Consider the following 21264-nt stretch of genomic DNA (forward strand, 5'->3'; position numbering starts at 1 on the left):
AGGCATGGTGGTGTGCGCCTGTAATCCCAGCTACTCAGGAGGCTGAGGCAGGAGAATCACTTGAACCCGGTAGGCGGAGGTTGCAGTGAGCCGAGATCGTGCCACTGCACTCCAGCCTGGGCGACAAGACAGAAACTCCGTAAAAAAAAAAAAAAAAAAACACAAAAAAAACCACATGGGCTCAAAGTTCTGGTCATAGTTCATGTCAAGACTGAAATTACACTGCTGAAATCTCTGTTCATTTGTCTCTAAAAACCAGGCATTTCCCAAATAACAGGGCTTGCTTTTTTTTTTTTTTTTTTTTTTTTTGAGACGGAGTCTCGCTCTTTCGCCCAGGCTGGACTGCAGTGGCGCTATCTCGGCTCACTGCACGCTCCCCCTCCCGGGTTCACTCTATTCTCCTGCCTCAGCCTCCTGAGTAGCTGGGACCACAGGCGCCCGCCACCACGCCTGGCTAATTTTTCGTGTTTTTAATAGAGACGGGGTTTCACCGTGTTAGCCAGGATGGTCTCGATCTCCTGACCTCGTGATCCGCCCGCCTCGGCCTCCCAAAGTGCTGGGATTACAGGCGTGAGCCACTGCGCCCGGCCAACAGTGCTTTCAGTCAAGTTAAAAACCAACAAACCACACAATCCACTAAGAAGTTAGAGACTTTCTTTCTCCTTTCCCTACTCTGTGGTGTCCACAAACATCCCAATATGTAGAATCTGTTGTTTAATACTCACGTTGATGTTTTGGATTTATCTTAATGGGATTTAACAAGATTACCACTGTTTACACAAAACGCTTCTGAGAGTTTTCTTAAAAACCATCCAATTATCTTTAATTGTACACTTCATCATCCCCATAGCAACCACAAACATTCATTCATGCAAAATATGAGATAGTTCCCCTAAATATTTTCTATTCAAGAGTCCTAATCTATACTTATAAGATATGCTTCAACAATTTAAGGTATAACCACTAATATAGCAAACCAAAGCATCTTAAAATATAGTGCTATTAGCCTGGCACGATGGCTCACGCCTGTAATCCTAGCACTTTGGGAGGCCAAGGTGGGCGGATCACGAGGTCAAGAGTTCAAGACCAGTCTGGCCAACACAGTGAAACCCTGTCTCTACTAAAAATACAAAATATCAGCTGGATGTGGTGGTGTGCACCTGTAATCCCAGCTATTCGGGAAGCTGAGGAAGGAGAATCGCTTGAACCCAGGAGGTAGAGGTTGCAGGGAGCCGAGATTGCACCATTGCACTCCAGCCTGGGGGGGCAGTGCAAGGCTCTGTCTCAAAAAACAAAAAAAAGTATATATATATATATATATATATATATATGAGATATATTTTTTGTATATATTTTATATATATTATATATAGTATATATTTTATATATATTATATATAATATATATTTTATATATTTTTATATATATTTTATATATATATAGTGCTATCATTTATACACACGCAATTAAAATCTTGTTATAATAAAATACCTATCTATGAAATAATCTGCATATAATAAAAAGATTCTGGCCAGGCGTGGTGGCTCATGCCTGTAATCCCAGCACTTTGGGAGGCCGAGGCGGGTGGATCATCTGAGGTCAGGAGTTCGAGACCAGCCTGGCCAACGTGGTGAAACCCTGTCTCTACTAAAAATTCAAAAATTAGGTGGGTGTGGTGACACGTACCTATAACCCCAGCTACTCAGGAAGCTGAGGCAAGAGAATTGCTTGAATCTGGGAGGCGGAGGTTGCAGTGAGCTCAGTTAGTGCCACTGCACTCCAGCATAGACAACAAGAGTGAACTCCGTCTCAGGCAAAAAAAAAAAAAAAAAGATTCCTAAAACCAAGTAGCGTAACATCTACTTCAGACAAAATTTCAAATCAACCAAAGAATGTATTTTTTTCTATTTTAATTAAAAGATTTGTCTATAGCACCTTAATTTCCAAGTGTTTCCATGAAACCTTTCGTGTTATCTCCTAACACACATATGAAGAAAGGACACAGCTCTGATATCTACTGCGGACATGAATGAACAGAGGCTCAGAGGAGTTAACTAACTCATTTGAGTTGTAGAACATAAAGTGTCTAGCTAACAGTCCATTATTTATTTATGGGGTTAATCTGGGTGAGTGGGTGGAGTCTATAAAACTCCTAAAACTTGTTTGTTGTTGTTGTTTAACTTTCATTTTTATTTATTTTTTTAAGAGACAGGGTCTTGCTCTGTTGCCCAGGCTGGAGTGCAGTGGAGGGATCATAGCTCACTGCAGTCCCAAGCTCCTGGGCGCAAGTGATCCTCCTGACTCAGCCTCCCGAGCAGCTGGGACTAGAAGCACACACCACCACCCTCAGCTATGGAACACTGTGTTTTTTACTGTACCTTTCCTATGTTTATATGTACTTATATACACAAATACTATACTTGTTTATAAATGTCTCCAGTATTTCAGCATAGCCACATGCTGTACAGGTTTGTAGCCCAGGAGCAATAGGCTATACTACATAGCCTAGGTGTGTAGTAGGCTATACTCTATGATACTCACACAGTGATCAACTTGCCTAACAACACATTTCTCAGAACGTGTCCTGGTATTCTCATTGTATCCTCATCGATAAGCAACGTGTGACTAAATGTAACTACACTGGCATTAGGTCATAACAATACTTCTGGCTGCGCACGGTGGCTCACGCCTGTAATCCCAGCACTTTGGGAGGCCGAGGCGGGTAGATCACAAAGTCAGGAGATAGAGACCATCCTGGCTAACACTGTGAAACCCCGTCTCTACTAAAAATACAAAAAATTAGCCGGGCATGGTGGCTGTCACCTGTAGTCCCAGCCACTCAGGAGGCTGAGGCAGGAGAATGGCATGAACCTGGGAGGCGGAACTTGCAGTGAGCCGAGATTGTGCCACTGCACTCCAGCCTGGGCGACAGAGTGAGACTCCGTCTCAACAACAACACCAAGAGAAAAAAAAACAATACTTCTCTATTAGATGTTTCCATTCATTGTAACTTTCAGATAAATGCTTTTTTCAAATAAGGGTATTTCAGGAGTTCCTCGGAGTCTCTGAGCTTTTAGTGCATTGGAGTTTATAACTGAAATGCATATAAATATTTGACAACGAAGACTGCATGGTTAGTTACCAAACATTAATTAAAGTGAGGTGAACTACACACCTGCACATTATGAGAAAATAAGCTCATTTAGGTTTAAAAAGTTATTAATACACAGGCTTGGCATATGAGTAATAAATTATCCTATAAATGAACTTACAATAATTTTTTGTTAACTTTATTATGGTAGAAAAACATCTGCTTAAAATCTACTGCCAATGCCTTGATCCGTTTTTAGAAGTTTGATAGGCAGTATTTTTCTTCCCCATATTCCGTGTCCTTTAACAAGAACGGCCCCCACAAAAAAAAAAACAAAAAACCAACAACAGATGCTAACACTAATCTCTAAATAGTAGGCAAGAACTCAGTTTTTATCTCTGCTATAAACCATTCTCTATTTCAATCCTTCTGCTGTCTTCTGTAATCAACCTCACTAGATAAAGGAAAAAGGAATATTAGAATTACTCAAATTAACTGGTTAAAAGCAGGAAATAATAAATGAAATAATAAATAATAAATGATACAGCTACCGAGAGAAAAGCACAAAAGTACTAATACTGTGGCACATGTCCGCAATTAAGTTCCTTTGTTGGCAGCCACAGTCTTTTTCTTCAGATGATGTAAATCATTTATATCTTTACTTTTGGAAATCTGCCCTTTCATTTTGACAACATTTATTATTATATAAAATTCTAAAGCCTTTATTAATGTATCTTCTTTGTTCTAAAATTTATATTAACATTTGAAAAAATCATAGTTTTGAAATCATGACATTTATGTGTTCATACAAAGGCAAGGTACAAACAGATTAACCATGAATCCTCTCCTCAGTCCTTTGGAGGAGGCCAAGTCAAAGCCAGTCATAGAAGAGTTTCAAGCTTCAGTGGCAGCAAATTTGAAACTGACAAGCCTGTTATTTTCTGTGTTCAGAAGCTGCTTTGTTAATTTTCAGTATAAGTTTTCTATCTAAATAACTGGCTTCAGAAAAGCAAACTACGGGTTTTAGAAAAAGGCAGAGAAGAGCTGAGAACATGCCTCCCTCTTTTTTAAATTTGGCTGTAGTACAGAGTGAATGATATAGGAAGGAAGGTGTTTTTTCAGAAGTTCAGGTGTGAGTCTATCTCACTGTCCCCAAAATACAAGAAAGCCTTTGATGCTGGTGTAGTGACCTGGTATAAACTGAAATTTCACCCAACTGGTAGACATACTGAAAGATTAAATGACAAAAGTGTCATTTCTATCTTTAGTCCATAGGAACAATTTTTATTATTTTATCTAAATGAATAAACAATCCTGTCGTGCCTTTTGGCTCCAGCAGTACTATTTTCTGCAATCGTTTCAGTCACTACAGACTTAGTAACTCATACATGGAGGTGACAATTCAGAGAGCTAGAAGGAGGCTAATCAGTTGCTACCTTGGTGGTTACCAGGCAAGAACTACTCCACAGAGGGACTGAAACGCTTGGCTTTACTGCATGGAGCACTCATCACGAGGGTGAAAAGGCCTCATTTCTGATTCCTGAAAAGTATGTTTGGAATCCTGTGGAGACTTTAAAAGGAGGCAGGTTTGGAATTGGATATAATTTTCAACATCCTAAATAAAGTCAGAAGAGCTTCCTGAATCATCAGTGACATAAGTGCTTTTGTGCCATTTTGAGAGTCTGCTGGGAAGGAAAACACTGCGTTCTTTATTAAAGCTGTCCTTTCTTTATTTGCCTGAAAGATTTATGCCAAGCCACAGAGTTTTTCAAGACCAACTCAGTGGTTCACTCTGATAAGGGAACAGGCCCTGTGCTGATATTAAGGAAAGGGCATCAGGCCTTTGGTGACAGCCAGACAATACACAGCAAGAAACCCTTCATTTGAACTGTGTGCTCAGTTCCAGGATCCTAACACCATGTCCCCTTTGTCAGTGATAGACACCTGCCAACCATGAACAAATAGAGGGCAAAGGGACAAATGGGTTTTATTTTCCATCATATTTCCTGAACAGTAGATTAATGAGCAGCAGCAACTAATAGGGGATGCCACAGGTCTCAGGCTCCCTCTCCCACTGGCATCCATTACTTTTCAGGAGTTTTTTTCATTTTTGCTGAGCAAACAAATTCAGAATAAACCTGGCCAGATCTCTATTGTGACCTTCTGTTCAGCAGACTAAGTCAAAAAATAAGATCAGATATAACTGTGGAAGAAGAAACTAGCTAGGTAGTTATTTTCTTTCCTGTCTTTACTAAAATCAGTTCTTCTGAGATGAAGATTAATAATATATCACATTTAGAGAGGACTTTTCTTCCAACTAACTAGAAGTACCTTCACGTATCTTAAAATTTTCTAATATTTTATAGATGGACAGCAGCCAGTGTGCTAAGTAATTTTTTTTTTGTTTTTTTTGAGACGGAGTCTCACTCTGTCTCCCAGGCTTGAGTGCAGTGGCGTGATCTCGGCTCACTGCAAGCTCCACTTCCTGGGTTCATGCCTTTCTTCTGCCTCAGCCTCCCAAGTAGCTGGGACTACAGACGCCTGCCACCACGCCCGGCTAATTTTGTTTTTGGTTGTTTTTTTTTTTTTTGTATTTTTAGTACAGACGGGGTTTCACCGTGTTAGCCAGGATGGTCTTGATCTCCTGACCTCGTGATCTGCCCACCTCAGCCTCCCAAAGTCTTGGGATTACAGGCATGAGCCACCGCGCCCGGCCAGTAATTTTTTTTATACTAACAGTGGGACATATGCAGAGAAAGATTACTGAACTTGGCCGGGACCGGTGGCTCACGCCTGTAATCCCAGCACTTTGGGAGGCCGAGGCGGGCAGATCACTTGAGGTCAGGAGTTCAAGATCAGCCTGGCCGACATGGCGAAACCCCATCTCTATTAAAAATACAAAAATTAGCCGGGCGTGGTGGTGCATGCCTGTAGTTCCAGCTACTCGGGAGGCTGAGGCAGGAGAATCACTTGAACCCAGGAGGCTGAGGCTGCAATGAGCGGAAATCCCACCACTGTACTCCAGCCTGGGAAACAGAGGGAGACTCTGTTTCAAAAAAAAAATATTAGAGAACTCAGGTCTCTCCTTTGCCAGAGGCACATTACAGGTAACCAGCAGCTGGTCTAATATTATGAAGATAACACCACTCTTTGCAGGTATTAATTCCTCTGCTTCCCATACAGTACTGAAAAATTTTGCTACAAACACATGAAATACATTGTCAACCAGCCTTAGCTCTTAGGGCTGTCTGGACAAGTTTCTTCAATTTCAACTTAAGGTCACTCCAGTCCTAAATTTTTCCCATGTCAGTTATACAAAGCTTTTCATACACCAAATTTTAAGACCCCTTTGTTGAAGCTAACGTAGTATTAGATACCTTTTCTCCAAGCCGAATACTGCCACATTTGAGAATGTTGATGTCATTTTTGCAGTCATCCATGAAGCCACAGATTAAACGGTAATCACTAAAAATGATGGCCGTCATCTTGGTAATGTACTGGTGACACTGATACTCAGTGATGTTGCCTCGGTGATCCACCAAGCAGGAAACCATGTAACCTTTTCCAACCGGTTCATCAGCACATTCTTTAATCTGCTCAAAATAAAGTAGCTGTTTTACAAAAGTGTTCCATGCTCGTATCAAACAATATTTATCAAAGAGAAAAATGTCTGAAATTTTCCTGTTGATTTCCTAATTCTTTACTTGGAAGAAAAAAGGAAAAATGCTTAGAAATATATCCAAGGAAAACATTTAGGAATACATTCATTTTAAAGAAAAATAGTGTCATCCCTACTCAGACTGTTGTGCCTTCTAGAAAAACCTGATTAATGTGTTTTGCAAAAAAATACCTACATATCAAATGCTTAGGTAATGCTCACTTCTAAATGCAGTGAAAAGAGCTGTTAACATCTACAGCTTTGGCATGGTCCTATGGAAGTCCTTGTAACCATGCAAAAAATGCAGGGAACAGCGAGGGGATGAATCTAGGGAGGAAGGTTTGACAAACAGGTGCAAAAGTGAAGTCCAGCTGCATACCCTAAGCCAAGCTACACAGAAAACTATTATTGTTAGGCAAACCTAAGGGCCAAGGAGAGACAGGAGGGAAGGTGTAATATTACTTCTTGACATGATATTATTATTATTTATCTTTTGAGGCAGAGTCTTGCTCTGTCGCCCAGGCTGGAGTGGAATGACATGATCTCGGCTCACTGAAACCCCTGGCTCCCAGGTTCAAGTGATTCTCCTGCCTCAGCTTCCTGAGTAGCTAGGATTACAGGAGCTCACCTCCACGCCAGGCTAATTTTTGTATTTTTAGTAGAGACGGAGTTTTGCCATGTTGGCCAGGCTGGTCTCGAACTCCTGACCCCACGTGACCCGCCCACCTTGGCTTCCCAAAGTGCTGGGATTATAAGCGTGAGCCACCTCACCTGGCCTACTTCTTGACATGACATTAATGTGTTCTAAATTAACTATGGATTGAACATGTGTTTTTGAAATCAGTAGAATCCAAACTTAACCGCTGTGGTCTGGGACACATGTGGTCTGGGAAACATGTTTAAAATAATGTTCAGTGCAGTTTAGCAAGAAGTTTGGGAAGGGGAACCTAGTTTGGGTGGTTTAGACATATGATCTAGTGGATCAGGCACAGAGTGATTCTGCATGGTGGTGTTCCTGCAAAGTGCATTCCAAACCACAAAATGCTAATAAAGCAAACTAGCCCCCAAATGCTGAAATTCAGGCAAAAGTAAAACCTAATAATAGAATTATAAGCTTAAATTATAAAACAGAGAAGGGTGTTTGGAAAAGAGCCTATTGCATTTGGGGAAATTAAGACAAACTGAAGTGGCAATTCTGACAAGAGGAAGGAGTTAAATGGGAATGTTTATTTTGAATATAAACAAGAAACAGTGCTTTATTTGTCCTTTGAATGCAATAGAGAGCATTCTCCCCATTAGGCCTATCTATCACAAGCATGCCCATAGGGCAAAACAAACACAATCTCCTCTTCCAAAAGGTGCTGGATGAAGGACACACCACCGAGGAATTATCCTATAGGCAACAGGTTGTCTTCACCTCTAACTCCAGTATCAAATCCAGACCACGTAAATAACTCAGTTCAGAAAAGAAAGTTGTGTTTACTTCTAAAGGGGCAAACTTGGGAATTTAGTAAATAATAGTCTCACACTGGTTTCAGAGACAGCAGAGATTTTCAACAGTCAAGATGAATGAAATTCTTTCAGTTTAACCCCAAGTAAGTTTTTGTGATGCCTAAAAGAGGGCCATGGCTGGGCACGGTGGCTCACGTCCGTAATCCCAGCACTTTGGAAGACCGAGGGGGGTGGATCACTTGAAGTTAGGAGTTTGAGACCAGCCTGGCCAACATGGCGAAACCCCATCTCTACTAAAAATACAAAAATTGGCCAGGTGCGGTGGCTCATGCCTGTAATCCTAGCACTCTGGGAGGCTGAGGCGGGTGGACTGCCGGAGCTCAGGAGTTCGAGACCAGCCTGGGCAACACAGTGAAAGCCTGTCTCTAATAAAATACAAAAAATTAGCCAGGTGTGGCGGCGTGCGCCTGTAGTCCCAGCTACTTGGAAGGCTGAGGCAGGAGAATTGCTAGAACTCGGCAGGCGGAGGTTGCAGTGAGCTGAGATTGAGCCATTGCATTCCACCCTGGGCAACAGAGCGAGACTCCTTCTCTAAACAAATAAACAAAAAACCCAAAATTAGCTGAGTGTGGTGCCACGCATCTGTAGTCCCAGCTACTCGGGAGGCTGAGGCAGGAGAATTGCTTGAACCCAGGAGGTGGAGGTTGCAGTGAGCCAAGATTGCACCACTGCACTTCAGCCCCGGTGACAATGACAGACTCCATCTTAAAAAAAAAAAAAAAAAAAAGAGGGCCAGGACTATATTTCCTGGAAAAGATTTTTTTTTTTTTTTTTTTGCCGAACAAAACAGACTTAAGTTTGAAAAGTGAAAGGAGGAATAGATGCTTGAAAATCCCAGCACTTGTAATTCAACCACAGAAAAACACTGGATAAAAAACAAGACTAGTGGCAGACACCCACTTAATGAAACAGAGAAACATTTTTCCAGGCCCTAATATTGAGCAACCAAAAGTTTTAAAACATCTCAAGAGGCCAGGAGCGGTGGCTCACACCTGTAATCCCGGCACTTTGGGAGGCCCAGGCGGGCGGATCACGAGGTCAGGAGACTGAGACCATCCTGGCTAACACAGTGAAACCCCATCTCTACTAAAAATACAAAAAAAAATTAGCCATGTGTGGTAGCAGGTGCCTGAAGTCCCAGCTACTTGGGAGGCTGAGGCAGGAGAATGGCATGAACCTGGGAGGCGGAGCTTGCAGCGAGCAGAGATCGCGCCACTGCACTCCAGCCTGGGTTACAGAGCAAGACTCCGTCTCAAAAAAAAAAAAAAAAAACTCAAGAGAAACCAGGAGCACATTTTGAACTGTAGCCTCAATAAGAAACTAAATGTAAATTTTAGCTTCAATCACTTGAGATTTTACTGAAACACAGAGATGTGGCACCTACTCATTTTTCAGCTCACTATCCATTACAACAGGGCGTGGTGTTAGAATGAGAAGTTTGCATGTTTCTTCATTCTGCTGGATAGCACTTTTTCCTTCTATCTTACTAAACTTCTAAGATGAACAGCAAAAAAAGGGGCACTAAATCATCATCAACATATTTAAGAACAGGAGTAAACTCTGAAGTGGCTGGGGAGCAGATTGAAAAGGTACCATGAGCAAAATGCTGCAGTCACTCTATTTTTTGACTGGAGCCAGAAGGAAAGCAGGCAGGATTTAGCTCAATCCTGGAGATTAAGTTTGGTTTGTATTAATAGTTTACAGGTATTCTTGTGATGTTGTTTTTCTCCCTGGAAGCAGGATTCCAAAATTAAGAAAGATGACAGAATGAAAATATAGAATGAAATGTTTTGCTGGAGACTGTGTTCTTCCTGATATTTAATTTCCCTGACTCCAGTATAATCTTCCTGTGGGAGGGAGAAGTGTCCTTGTTAATGCTAATCTTTTACAAAACTAGAACACCCCAAAAGGTCACAGAGGACCATCGTGATACACACATTATATGGAAGCCAGCCTAATGCAAAGAGTGAAATTATTCTAGTGAATATGTACATACTCAACTAAATTTCCCTGGGCCAATCAAACTGGTATGTATTTAATGGGACACAAAATGGGGCAAAACAAACATATGTGGGTGTATATATATGTATCTCTCCAATGTGTTTTTTTAAAAAAAAACTACTTATGGCCAGGCACGGTGACTCATGCCTGTAATCCCAGCACTTTGGGAGGCTGAGGCGGGTGGATCACATGAGGTCAGGATTTGAGACCAGCCTGGCCAACATGGCAAAACCCTGTCTCTACTAAAAATACAAAAATTAGCCAGTCCTGGTGGCATGTGCCTGTAATCCCAGTTACTTGGGAGGCTAAGGCAGGAGAACTGCTTGAACCCGGGAGGCAGAGGTTGCAGAGAGCCAAGGTGGCACCACTGCACTCCAGCGTGGGCGACAGAGCAAGACTCCATCTCAAAAAAAAAAATCTACTTACAATTGTATAGTACCACAATATAGAGGGAAAATACAAACATTTAAAGTTCAAGCCTAGGAATAATTTCTTTGTTAGTATTTAGTTTAGTTATTAAGCAAACATCTTTGCCCTTGATATTTTAAAGTTAGAGGTTAAGTCCTATAGCTAGCTAAGGGAGTTTGAGATGTAGAATGTTAAAGCTAGGAGCTAAAGATAAATTTTTCAACGATATGCCTTTCTGCTCGGAAGCCCCAAGGTAAATATGAGGGGTCACTGCTTTAAAAGAATAAAACATAACTGATCTAGTATTAGAAAGTTTGAGAAAACAGGTTCTACGAGTCCCCATAATGACACAAGGAACACAGGCTGATGGTTTATCTGGATGAGACAGGGTCTTCCTTAAGAGCTCTGAAGAATGTGGCCCTGACTTAATTCATCAATAGGGCCAGCTTGAGGACAATTAGTATGGTGTTAGATCTATGACTGTTAATTCTGGGGTGGAAAAATAGCAACTGTTTTCTCTGTGATTCTCATATTTCAGTATGCAGAAACTCTGGCTTCCTGGAGTTTCTATTACTGATTCAAAAAAAAAAAACCGTTAAAAAAAAAAGAAATTTAAAGTAACACAATTTTCACTAATATTATTTGTTGTTTACACTGGGCCAAGATAAATAATTTTTAAAATCTTAACCTTTTTAACACTAACTCCTATTATTTGAAGTATATACCTCTGTGGGTCAACTGATCCAGCTGCATAGCCAAAACAGGAATGCTGACAGACCTCCTGTAACCAGGCTGATATGCTTCAGACACAGCATGTTGTCCAATGTGTGAGAGTAGCACTGATACCTCAGCACTTTTACTTGCTGTTTTGAGACCAATAGAACCTGATTTCCAACTGCCTCAATCAATAGTATCCTAATGTAAGCGTAGGTGGACATTAACAAAAAGAGTCTAATTACACCCCCCAACTTCCTAATTTTCAACCAAGACAGATGTGAATTCTAAGAAAAGTAATGTAACTGAGTCATTCTTCTCATAAGGGCTGGTCTGGTAATTTTCTCCTCTAAGCCATTAGATGTCTACAAAATTCTTTGACAACTTACCTCTGTTATAGTAGATTTGCAAACCTCTCTGGCCACAGATTCAAATTTGGGATCTGTAGTTAGGTTCAGCTTATAATTCCACAACAACTAGATAGGAGAGGAAAAAAAAAAACAAAGAAAAACTCCAGTTAGAACAGTATGAAATTTATTATCAACGTTAAATGACAAAAGCCAATTTATACAGAGTCAGACAAAGCATATTCACATCAGATAACAAACAAAGTAGGATAAAATGCCATCACATTCCTAGATAAAAGGAAAAAAATGCAAGCCAAATAAAAGGATGACTATTCAGATATATTTTTGTCGTTTTTGCTAAAGGACAATTTTTTTTTTTTTTTTTTTTTTTTGAGACAGAGTTTCACTCTTGTTGCCCAGGCTGGAGTGCAATGGCGTGATCGTGGCTCACTGCAACCTCCACCTCTCGGGTTCAAGCGATTCTTAAATGACAATTTTTTTAGAGCTATAAATTAAAAACCATTAAAAAGTCAAGAAAAAATGAAAAATTAAGATCCTTGGTAAGGTTTTCAAGGAAAATATAAATAGGTTATATGAGCTAAATTCTGCTTGAACCAAAAAGTCTAATCCAGAAGCTCAGATTTGGTGGATTCAGTCTCAGATCTCACAATCAACAGTGCTTTCATAGATCGGTTTCATGGAGGAGAGTCGCCCAGGTTCTAGTTTCTAGGCATATTTATCTTCATTCATTCATTCATTTAAAAAAAAATTGCCAGGCGCGGTGGCTGACGCCTGTAATCCCAGCACTGTGGGAGGCAGAGGCGGGCGGATCCCGAGGTCAGGAGATCGAGACCATCCTGGCTAACACAGTGAAACCCCGTCTCTACTAAAAAATACAAAAAATTAGCCGGCGTGGTGGCAGGCGCCTGCAGTCCCAGCTACTCGGGAGACTGAGGCAGGAGAACGGCGTGAACACCGTAGGCAGAGGTTGCAGTGAGCCGAGATAGCGCCACTGCACTCCAGGCTGGGCAACAGAGCAAGACTCTGTCTCAAAAAAAAAAAAAAAAAAAAATTTGTAGAGATGGGAGCTCACTGTGCTGCCAGGCTGGTCTTGAACTCCTGGCCTCAAGCAATTCCCCTGCCTTGGCCTCCCAAAGTGCTAGGATTACAAGTGCGAGCCAGCATGCCCAGCCTCTTCATTCCCTTAAAACACTTGACACATACACTATAAGGTCTACTTTTTTTTTTTTTTTTTTGAGACAGAGTTTCCCTCTTATTGCCCAGGCTGGAGTGCAATGGCGCGATCTCGGCTCACCACAACCTCTGCCTCCCAGGTTCAAGCAATTCTCCTGCCTCGGCCTCCCGAGTAGCTGGGATTACAGGCATGTGCCACCATGCCTGGCTAATTTTGTATTTTTAGTAGAGATGGGGTTTCTCCATGTTGGTCAGGCTGGTCTTGAACTCCTGCCCTCAGGTGATCCACCCACCTTGGCTTCCCAAAGTGCTGGCATTACAAGAGTGAGCCACTGCACCCAGCCCATAAGGTCCACTTTATACAACTGTTTTAACACATGTTACACTAGAAAATATCTAAAGCCTATTCTTGCAGATAATGACTAAATATTACTTTATTTTTGAAGCTTCCATAAAAATATTTTGATAAGTGATCCAATTTCTGAAACTTAGCAAAAATGAGCCTTAAATTGTTCAGTTGGTGAGATAGAGCAGAGACTTTGGATGATGTAGAACATGAAGATGTATGTATATATTCATTTTTGGAGGGGGGTACATTCCTCTCTGGCTACTATATACTCCTAGACAAAAAAATACAGTCATCAATCACTGATTCAGTTAAATATCTGCTTGGCAACGCGTTTCACAGATAGGCTATTAGAAGAAACAAGCAAATGTTTACTGAGTACATACTGTGTTCCAGACACAGTGTTAGGAACTGGTGGATAAAACATAAGGAGAAGGACAAAGACTGTCCAGTGGCAGCTACAGTCAATGGCAGGGAGTATGATCAAGTAATTGGCTAATGGCATCACTGGGTACCACAGCAGTATAGGGGAGGAATATTCCAAACTGGGGAGGGATGGGGAGTTTGGTCAGGGAAGATTTACCATAGAAAATGCTAAGATGAAACCTGAAAGGCTAGAAGCAGTTAGCCAGATTCAAGGGTAGGGAGAAGACTTTTTTAGGTAGATGACACCGCATCCATGGAAGCAAGGGGTGGAGGGAACCAGAAGTCCAATGGAGGACTGACCGAGGAGCCTCAAGCCAGGCCAGATCAGAAAGCCTTTGTAAGCCATGACTGAACTTTAACCCAAGAATAACGGGGAATCGCAGAAGAGAAAGTAGGGAGTGACACGACCAGATCTGCTTTTTAGAAGGACAGAGGCATATAAAAAGTACATTAGAAACGACATGGAAGCATGCAGTTAATTCTGCATGAGTGCTGAGGAAGATCTGAAGAAAACACAAAGGATGGGTAGGATTTCTTCTCCTCCCTCCTCAAAAACAAAAATATGAGTAAAAGCTCTCATCTCTCGGCTACCATCAATAACTGAATTTTTAGGCTGGGCATGGTGGCTCATGCCTGTAATGCCAGCACTTTGGGAGGCCAAGGTAGGTGGATAACCTGAGGTCAGGAGTTCAAGATTGGTCTGGCTAACATGGTGAAACCCGGTCTCTACTAAAAATATAAAAATTAGCCAGGCGTGGTGGTGCATGCCTGTAATCCCAGCTACTCTGGAGGCTGAGGCAGGAGAATAACTTGAACCTTTTTTTAAAAAAAAAAAAAAAAAAAGAAAGAAAGAAAGAAAGAAAGAAAAGAAAAGCTTTCTGGTATCTCAAAAATTTAGGACAAACAGTAACAAAAGCCAGAAAAATTAAAACTATAAGCAGAATATTTCCTTACTATTTTATCAAATGCAAAGTCAGATGTCCTACAATTGAGCTAGAAATAGATTTTCCACCAACAGACGTTTAGATGACCATTTAGATTTTTTGAATGTCTTCACCTTTTAATTTGAAAACTTACTTGTTCTGGCAGGCATAAATTTCCTTATGAACAAGTCTCTTCCCTAAGAACCATGACAGTATTGTCAAATGCTAAACATTTTACTGTATCTCATCTTTTTTTTGTTCATTTCAAATTGATATTTAATTCACATACCATAAAATTTACCTCTCTAAAGTGTACAATTCAGTGGTTTTTTACTTTATTCACAAGGATGGGCAACAACCACCATTGCCTAATTATAGAACATTATCACCCCAAACAGAAGCCCACACCCATTCTGTCACACTTTATCCTCTCTACCCTCATCTTCTGGCAACCATTAATCTACTTTCTGGTCTTTTATTTCTTTTTTTTTTTTTCCTCAGATGGAGTCTTGCTCTGTCACCCAGGCTGAAGTGCAGTGGCGTGATCTCGACTCACTGAAGCCTCTGCCTGGGTGACAGAGCGAGAATCCACATTAAAAAAAAAAAAAAAAAAATTTTTTTTGCCCAGGCTGGAAGTACAGTGGTGCGAGTGTGATCTCGGCTCACTGCAACCTCCGCCCCCCGGGTTCAAGCAATTCTCCTGCCTCAGCCTCCCTACTAGCTGGGATTACAGGTGTGTGCAACCACATCCAGCTACATTTTTGTATTTTTAGTAGAGATGGGGTTTCACCATGTTGGCCAGGATGGTCTCGATCTCCTGACCTCATGATCTGCTGGCTTCCAGCCTCCCAAAGTGCTGGAATTACAGGCGTGAGTCATCGCGCCTGGCCTCAAATCTTAAGACATCCATCCATGAATCTATCTGTTCACCCATCCCAAACGTGTAATGAGTAACTACTATAATCTGGACATCCTTCTAGGTAATGGGGATGAGAAAGGTGAAGGAAAGAAAAAAAAAAAAAAAAAGACCATTGTCTCAGCAAGTCAAGAAGCTCAACCACAGGAGGACAAAAGAAGGAAGAGTCAGGTTGGAAAGGGAATAAACAATAAAAATATAGTGTGAGAAATGTGATAACAAGCATGCAGGAGATTTTACAGAACACAAAGGAAGAACACATTTTGGTGAGTGGTAAGAGGAGGGACAGGGAGTCTTGGTAGCAGTCCAGTCATCCTGGGCTTGATCCTCAGGGATAAGAAGCAATTCAGTCAGATGAACTGACGGAGATTGGGCTTCTAAGTGTACAAAGGTAGAAAGGACACAAAGAATAAATGATAACCTATGGAAACAGAGTTCAGAATAGCTGGAGTTGAAGGTATGAAAGATGAGATGGGGCGCAGGGGTCAGATCACATTGAATACCGCAGTTCATATTAAAGGTTTTGAATTTTATCTTAAAGGAAATGGAAGGTTAATTGATAATTTTGACCAAAGAACTCAAAAGATCACATCTGATTACACTGGAGAAGGGCAGGATTTAGGGAGGTTAGTAGACCAAGAGGCAAGAACTTATTTGAATGAAAAAAGATGGGATATACTTGAGATACTTAGAATAAAGTAATTACAGGATTAGGGTGTGGGCTAGGGGATGAAGGGAAAAGTTTCCTTCAGTCAAGCTCCTTGAAAATATAGTCAGCCTACTGGGAGACACCTCCCAGTAGGGGCCAACAGATATCTCATACAGGCAGGTGCCCCTCTGGGACGAAGCTTCCAGAGGAAGAATCAGGCAGCAATATTTGCTGTTCTGCAGCCTCCGCTGGTGATACCCAGGCAAACAGGGTCTGGAATGGACTTCCAGCAAACTCCAACAGACCTGCAGCTGAGGGGCCTGTCTGTTAGAAGGAAAACTAACAAACAGAAAGGAATAGCATCAACATCAACATCAACAAAAAGGACATCCACACCAAGACCCCATTCATAGGTCACCAACATCAAAGACCAAAGGTAGAAGATGGGGAGAAACCAGAGCAGAAAGGCTGAAAATTCCAAAAACCAGAATGCCTCTTCTCCAAAGGAACACAACTCCTCACCAGCAAGGGAACAAAACTGGAAGGAGAATGAATTTTACAAGTTGACAGAAGTAGGCTTCAGAAGGTCGGTAATAACAAACTTCTCTGAGCTTAACGAGCATGTTCTAACCCATCAAAAGGAAGCTAAAAACCTTGAAAAAAGGTTAGACAAACGGCTAACTAGAATAACCAGTGTAGAGAAGAGCTTAAATGACCTGATGGAGCTGAAAACCACAGTACAAGAACTTCGTGAAGCATACGTAAGCTTCAATAGTCGATTTGATCAAGCGGAAGAAATGATCAGTGATTGAAGATCAAATGAATGAAATAAAGCCAGAAGACAAGATTAGAGAAAAAAAGAGTGAAAAGAAACGAACAAAACCTCCAAGAAATATGGGACTACGTGAAAAGACCAAATCTGCATTTGATTGGTATACCTGAAAGTGACAGGGAGAATGGAACCAAGTTAGAAAACAATCTTCAGGATATTATCCAGGAGAACTTCTCCAACCTAGCAAGGCAGGCCAACATTCAAATTCAGGAAATACAGAGAACACCACAAAGATACTCATCAAGAAGAGCAACCCCAAGACACATAATTGTCAGATTCACCAAGGTTGAAATGAAGGCAAAAATGTTAAGGGCAGCCAGAGAGAAAGGTTGGGTTACCCACAAAGGGAAGCCCATCAGACTAACAGCAGATCTCTTTGCAGAAACCCTACAAGCAAGAAGAGAGTGGGGGCCAATATTCAACATTCTTAAAGAAAAGAATTTTCAACCCAGAATTTCATATCCAGCCAAACTAAGCTTCATAAGTGAAGGAGAAATAAAATACTTTACAGACAAGCAAATGCTGAGAGATTCTGTCACCACCAGGCCTGCCTTACAAGAACTCCCAAAGGAAGCACTAAACATGGATAGGAACAACCGATACCAGCCACTGCAAAAACATGCCAAATTGTAAAGACCATTGACACTATGAAGAGATTGCATCAATTAACGGTCGAAATAACCAGCTAGCATCATAATGACAGGATCAAATTCACACATAACAATATTAACCTTAAATGTAAATGGGCTAAATGCCCCAGTTAAAAGACACAAACTGGCAAATTGGATAGAGTCAAGACCCATCAGTATGCTGTATTCAGGAGACGCATCTCATGTGCAAAGACACACATAGGCTCAAAATAAAGGGATGAAGGAAGATCTACCAAGCAAATGGAAAGCAAAAGAAAAAAAAAAAGCAGGGGTTGCAATCCTGGTCTCTGATAAAACAGACTTTAAACCAACAAAGATCAAAAGAGACAAAGAAAGCCATTACATAATGGTAAAGGGATCAATTCAACAAGAAGAGCTAACTATCCTAAATATATATGCACCCAATACAGAAGCACCCAGATTCATAAAGCAAGTTCTTAGAGACCTACAAAGAGACTTAGACTCTCACACAATAATAATGGGAGACTTTAACACCCCACCATCAATAATAGACAGATCAACAAGACAGAAAATTAACAAGGATATCCAGGACTTGAACTCAGCTCTGGACCAGGCAGACCTAATAGACATCTACAGAACTCTCCACCGCAAATCAACAGAATATACATTCTTCTCAGCACCACATCGCACTTATTCTAAAATTTATCACATAATTGGAAGTAGAACACTCCTCAACAAATGTAAAAGAGGAGAAATCACAACAAACTGTCTCTCAGACCACAGTGCAATCAAAGTAGAACTCAGGATTAAATATCTCACTCAAAACCGCACAACTACATGGAAACTGAACAACCTGCTCCTGAATGACTACTGGGTAAATAACGAAATGAAGGCAGGGATAGCATTAGGAGATATACCTAATGTTAAATGACAAGTTAATGGGTGCAGCACACCAACATGGCACATGTATACATATGTAACTAACCTACACGTTGTGTACATGTACCCTAAAACTTAAAGTATAATTTAAAAAAATGTAAAGGGGCTAAATGCTCCAATTAAAAGACACAGATTGGCAAACTGGATGAAGAGTCAAGACCCATCAGTGTGCTGTATTCAGGAAACCCCTCTCACGTGCAGAGACACACACAGTCTCAAAATAAAGGGATGGAGGAAGATCTACCAAGCAAATGGAAAACAAAAAAAGGCAGGGGTTGCAATCCTAGTCTCTGATAAAACAGACTTTAAACCAACAAAGATCAAAAGAGACAAAGAAGGCCATTACATAATGGTAAAGGGATCAATTAAACAAGAAGAGCTAACTATCCTAAATATATATGCACCCAATACAGGAGCACCCAGATTCATAAAGCAAGTCCTTAGAGACCTACAAAGAGACTTAGACTCTCACACAATAATAATGGGAGACTTTAACACCACACTGTCAACATTAGACAGATCAACGAGACAGAAAGTTAACAAGGATATCCAGGAATTGAACTCAGCTCTGCACCAAGCGGACCTAATAGACATCTACAGAACTCTCCACCCCAAATCAACAGAATATACATTCTTTTCAGCACCACACCACACCTATTCCAAAATTGACCACATAGTTGGAAGTAAAGCACTCCTCAGCAAATGTAAAAGAACAGAAATTGTAACAAACTCTCTCTCAGACCACAGTGCAATCAAACTAGAACTCAGGATTAAGAAACTCACTCAAACCTGCTCAACTACATGGAAACTGAACAACCTGCTCCTGAATGACTACTGGGTACATAACGAAATGAAGGCAGAAATAAGGATGTTCTTTGAAACCAATGAGAACAAAGACACAACATACCAGAACCTCTGGGACACATTCAAAGCAGTGTGTAGAGGGAAATTTACAGCACTAAATGCCCACAAGAGAAAGCAGGAAAGATCTAAAATTGACACCCTAACATCATAATTAAAAGAACTAGAGAAGCAAGAGCAAACAATTTCAAAAGCTAGCAAAAGACAAGAAGTAACTAAGATCGGAGCAGAACTGAAGGAGACAGAGACACAAAAAACCCTTCAAAAAAAACCAATGAATCCAGGAGCTGTTTTTTTGAAAAGATCAACAAAATAGATAGACTGCTAGCAAGACTAATAAAGAAGAGACAAGAATCAAATAGACACAATAAAAAATAATAAAGGGGATATCACCACCGATCCCACAGAAATACAAACTACCATCAGAGAATACTATAAACACCTCTATGCAAGTAAACTAGAAAATCTAGAAGAAATGGATAAATTCCTGGACACATACACCCTCCCAAGACTAAACCAGGAAGAAGTTGAATCTCTGAATAGACTAATAACAGGTTCTGAAATTGAGGCAATAATTAATAGCCTATCAACCAAAAAAAGTACAGGACCAGATGGACTCACGGCCGAATTCTACCAGAGGTACAAAGAGGAGCTGGTACCATTCCTTCTGAAACTATTCCAATCAATAGAAAAAGAAAGAATCCTCCCTAACTCATTTTATGAGGCCAGCATCATCCTGATACCAAAGCTTGGCAGACAACAAAAAAAGGGAATTTTAGACCAATATCCCTGATCAACATCTAGCTGAAAATCCTCAATAAAATACTGGCAAACCAAATCCAGCAGCACATCAAAAAGCTTATCCACCACCATCAACTTGGCTTCATCCCTGGGATGCAAGGCTGGTTCAACATATGCAAATCAATAAACGTAATCCATCATATAAACAGAATCAATAACAAAAACCACATGATTATCACAATAGATGCAGAAAAGGCCTTTGACAAACTTCAACAGCCTTGCAAACTAAAAACTCTCAATAAACTCGGTATCGATGGAACATATCGCAACATACTAAGAGCTATTTATGACAAACCCACAGCCAATATCATACTGAATGGGCAAAAACTAGAAGCATTCCCTTTGAAAACCAGCAAAAGACAAGGATGCCCTCTCTCACCACTCCTATTCAACATAGTATTGGAAGTTCAGGCCAGGGCAATCAGGCAAGAGAAAGCAATAAAGGGTATTCAAATAGGAAGAGAAGAAGTCAAATTGTCCCTCTTTGTAGACGACATGACTGTATATTTAGAAAAGCCCGTCATCTCAGCCCAAAATCTCCTTAAGCTGATAAGCAACTTCAGGAAAGTCTCAGGATACAAAATCAGTGTGTAAAAATCACAAGCATTCCTATAAATCAATAACAGACAGAGAGCCCAATCATGAGTGAACTCCCATTCACAATTGCTTCAAAAAGAATAAAATACCTAGGAATCCAACTCACAATGGCTGTGAAGGACCTCTTCAAGGAGAACTACAAACCACTGCTCAAGGAAATAAGAGAGGACACAAACAAATGCAAAAACATGCCATGCTCGTGGATAGAAGAATCAATATCGTGAAAATGGCCTTACTACCCAAAGTAATTTATAGAGTCAATGCTATCCTCATCAAGCTGCCACTGACTTTCTTCACAGAATTGGTAAAAACGACTTTAAACTTCATATGGAGCCAAAAAAGAGCTAGCATAGCCAAGACAATCTTGGGCAAGAAGCACAAAGTTGGAGGCATCACGCTACCCGACTTCGAACTATACTACAAGGCTAAAGTAACCAA

At 40.8% G+C, this 21264-nt stretch overlaps 1 protein-coding gene across 1 annotated transcript in view; it reads right to left on the reverse strand.

Annotated features, from left to right (window-relative positions):
* The window catches only part of GLG1 (golgi glycoprotein 1), a 157999-nt gene that overhangs the window by 49744 nt on the left and 86991 nt on the right, over window positions 1-21264 (reverse strand). Inside the window, exons 3-4 of the mRNA XM_034940671.3 lie at window positions 11774-11860; window positions 6469-6684 (exon numbers count right to left, since the gene is read on the reverse strand). Coding sequence (XP_034796562.1) covers window positions 6469-6684; window positions 11774-11860 — 303 coding nt within the window. The remainder of the gene's footprint in view (window positions 1-6468; window positions 6685-11773; window positions 11861-21264) is intronic.

The sequence above is a fragment of the Pan paniscus genome, chromosome 18 (genome assembly GCF_029289425.2).
Source record: "Pan paniscus chromosome 18, NHGRI_mPanPan1-v2.0_pri, whole genome shotgun sequence".
Lineage (NCBI taxonomy): Eukaryota > Metazoa > Chordata > Mammalia > Primates > Hominidae > Pan > Pan paniscus.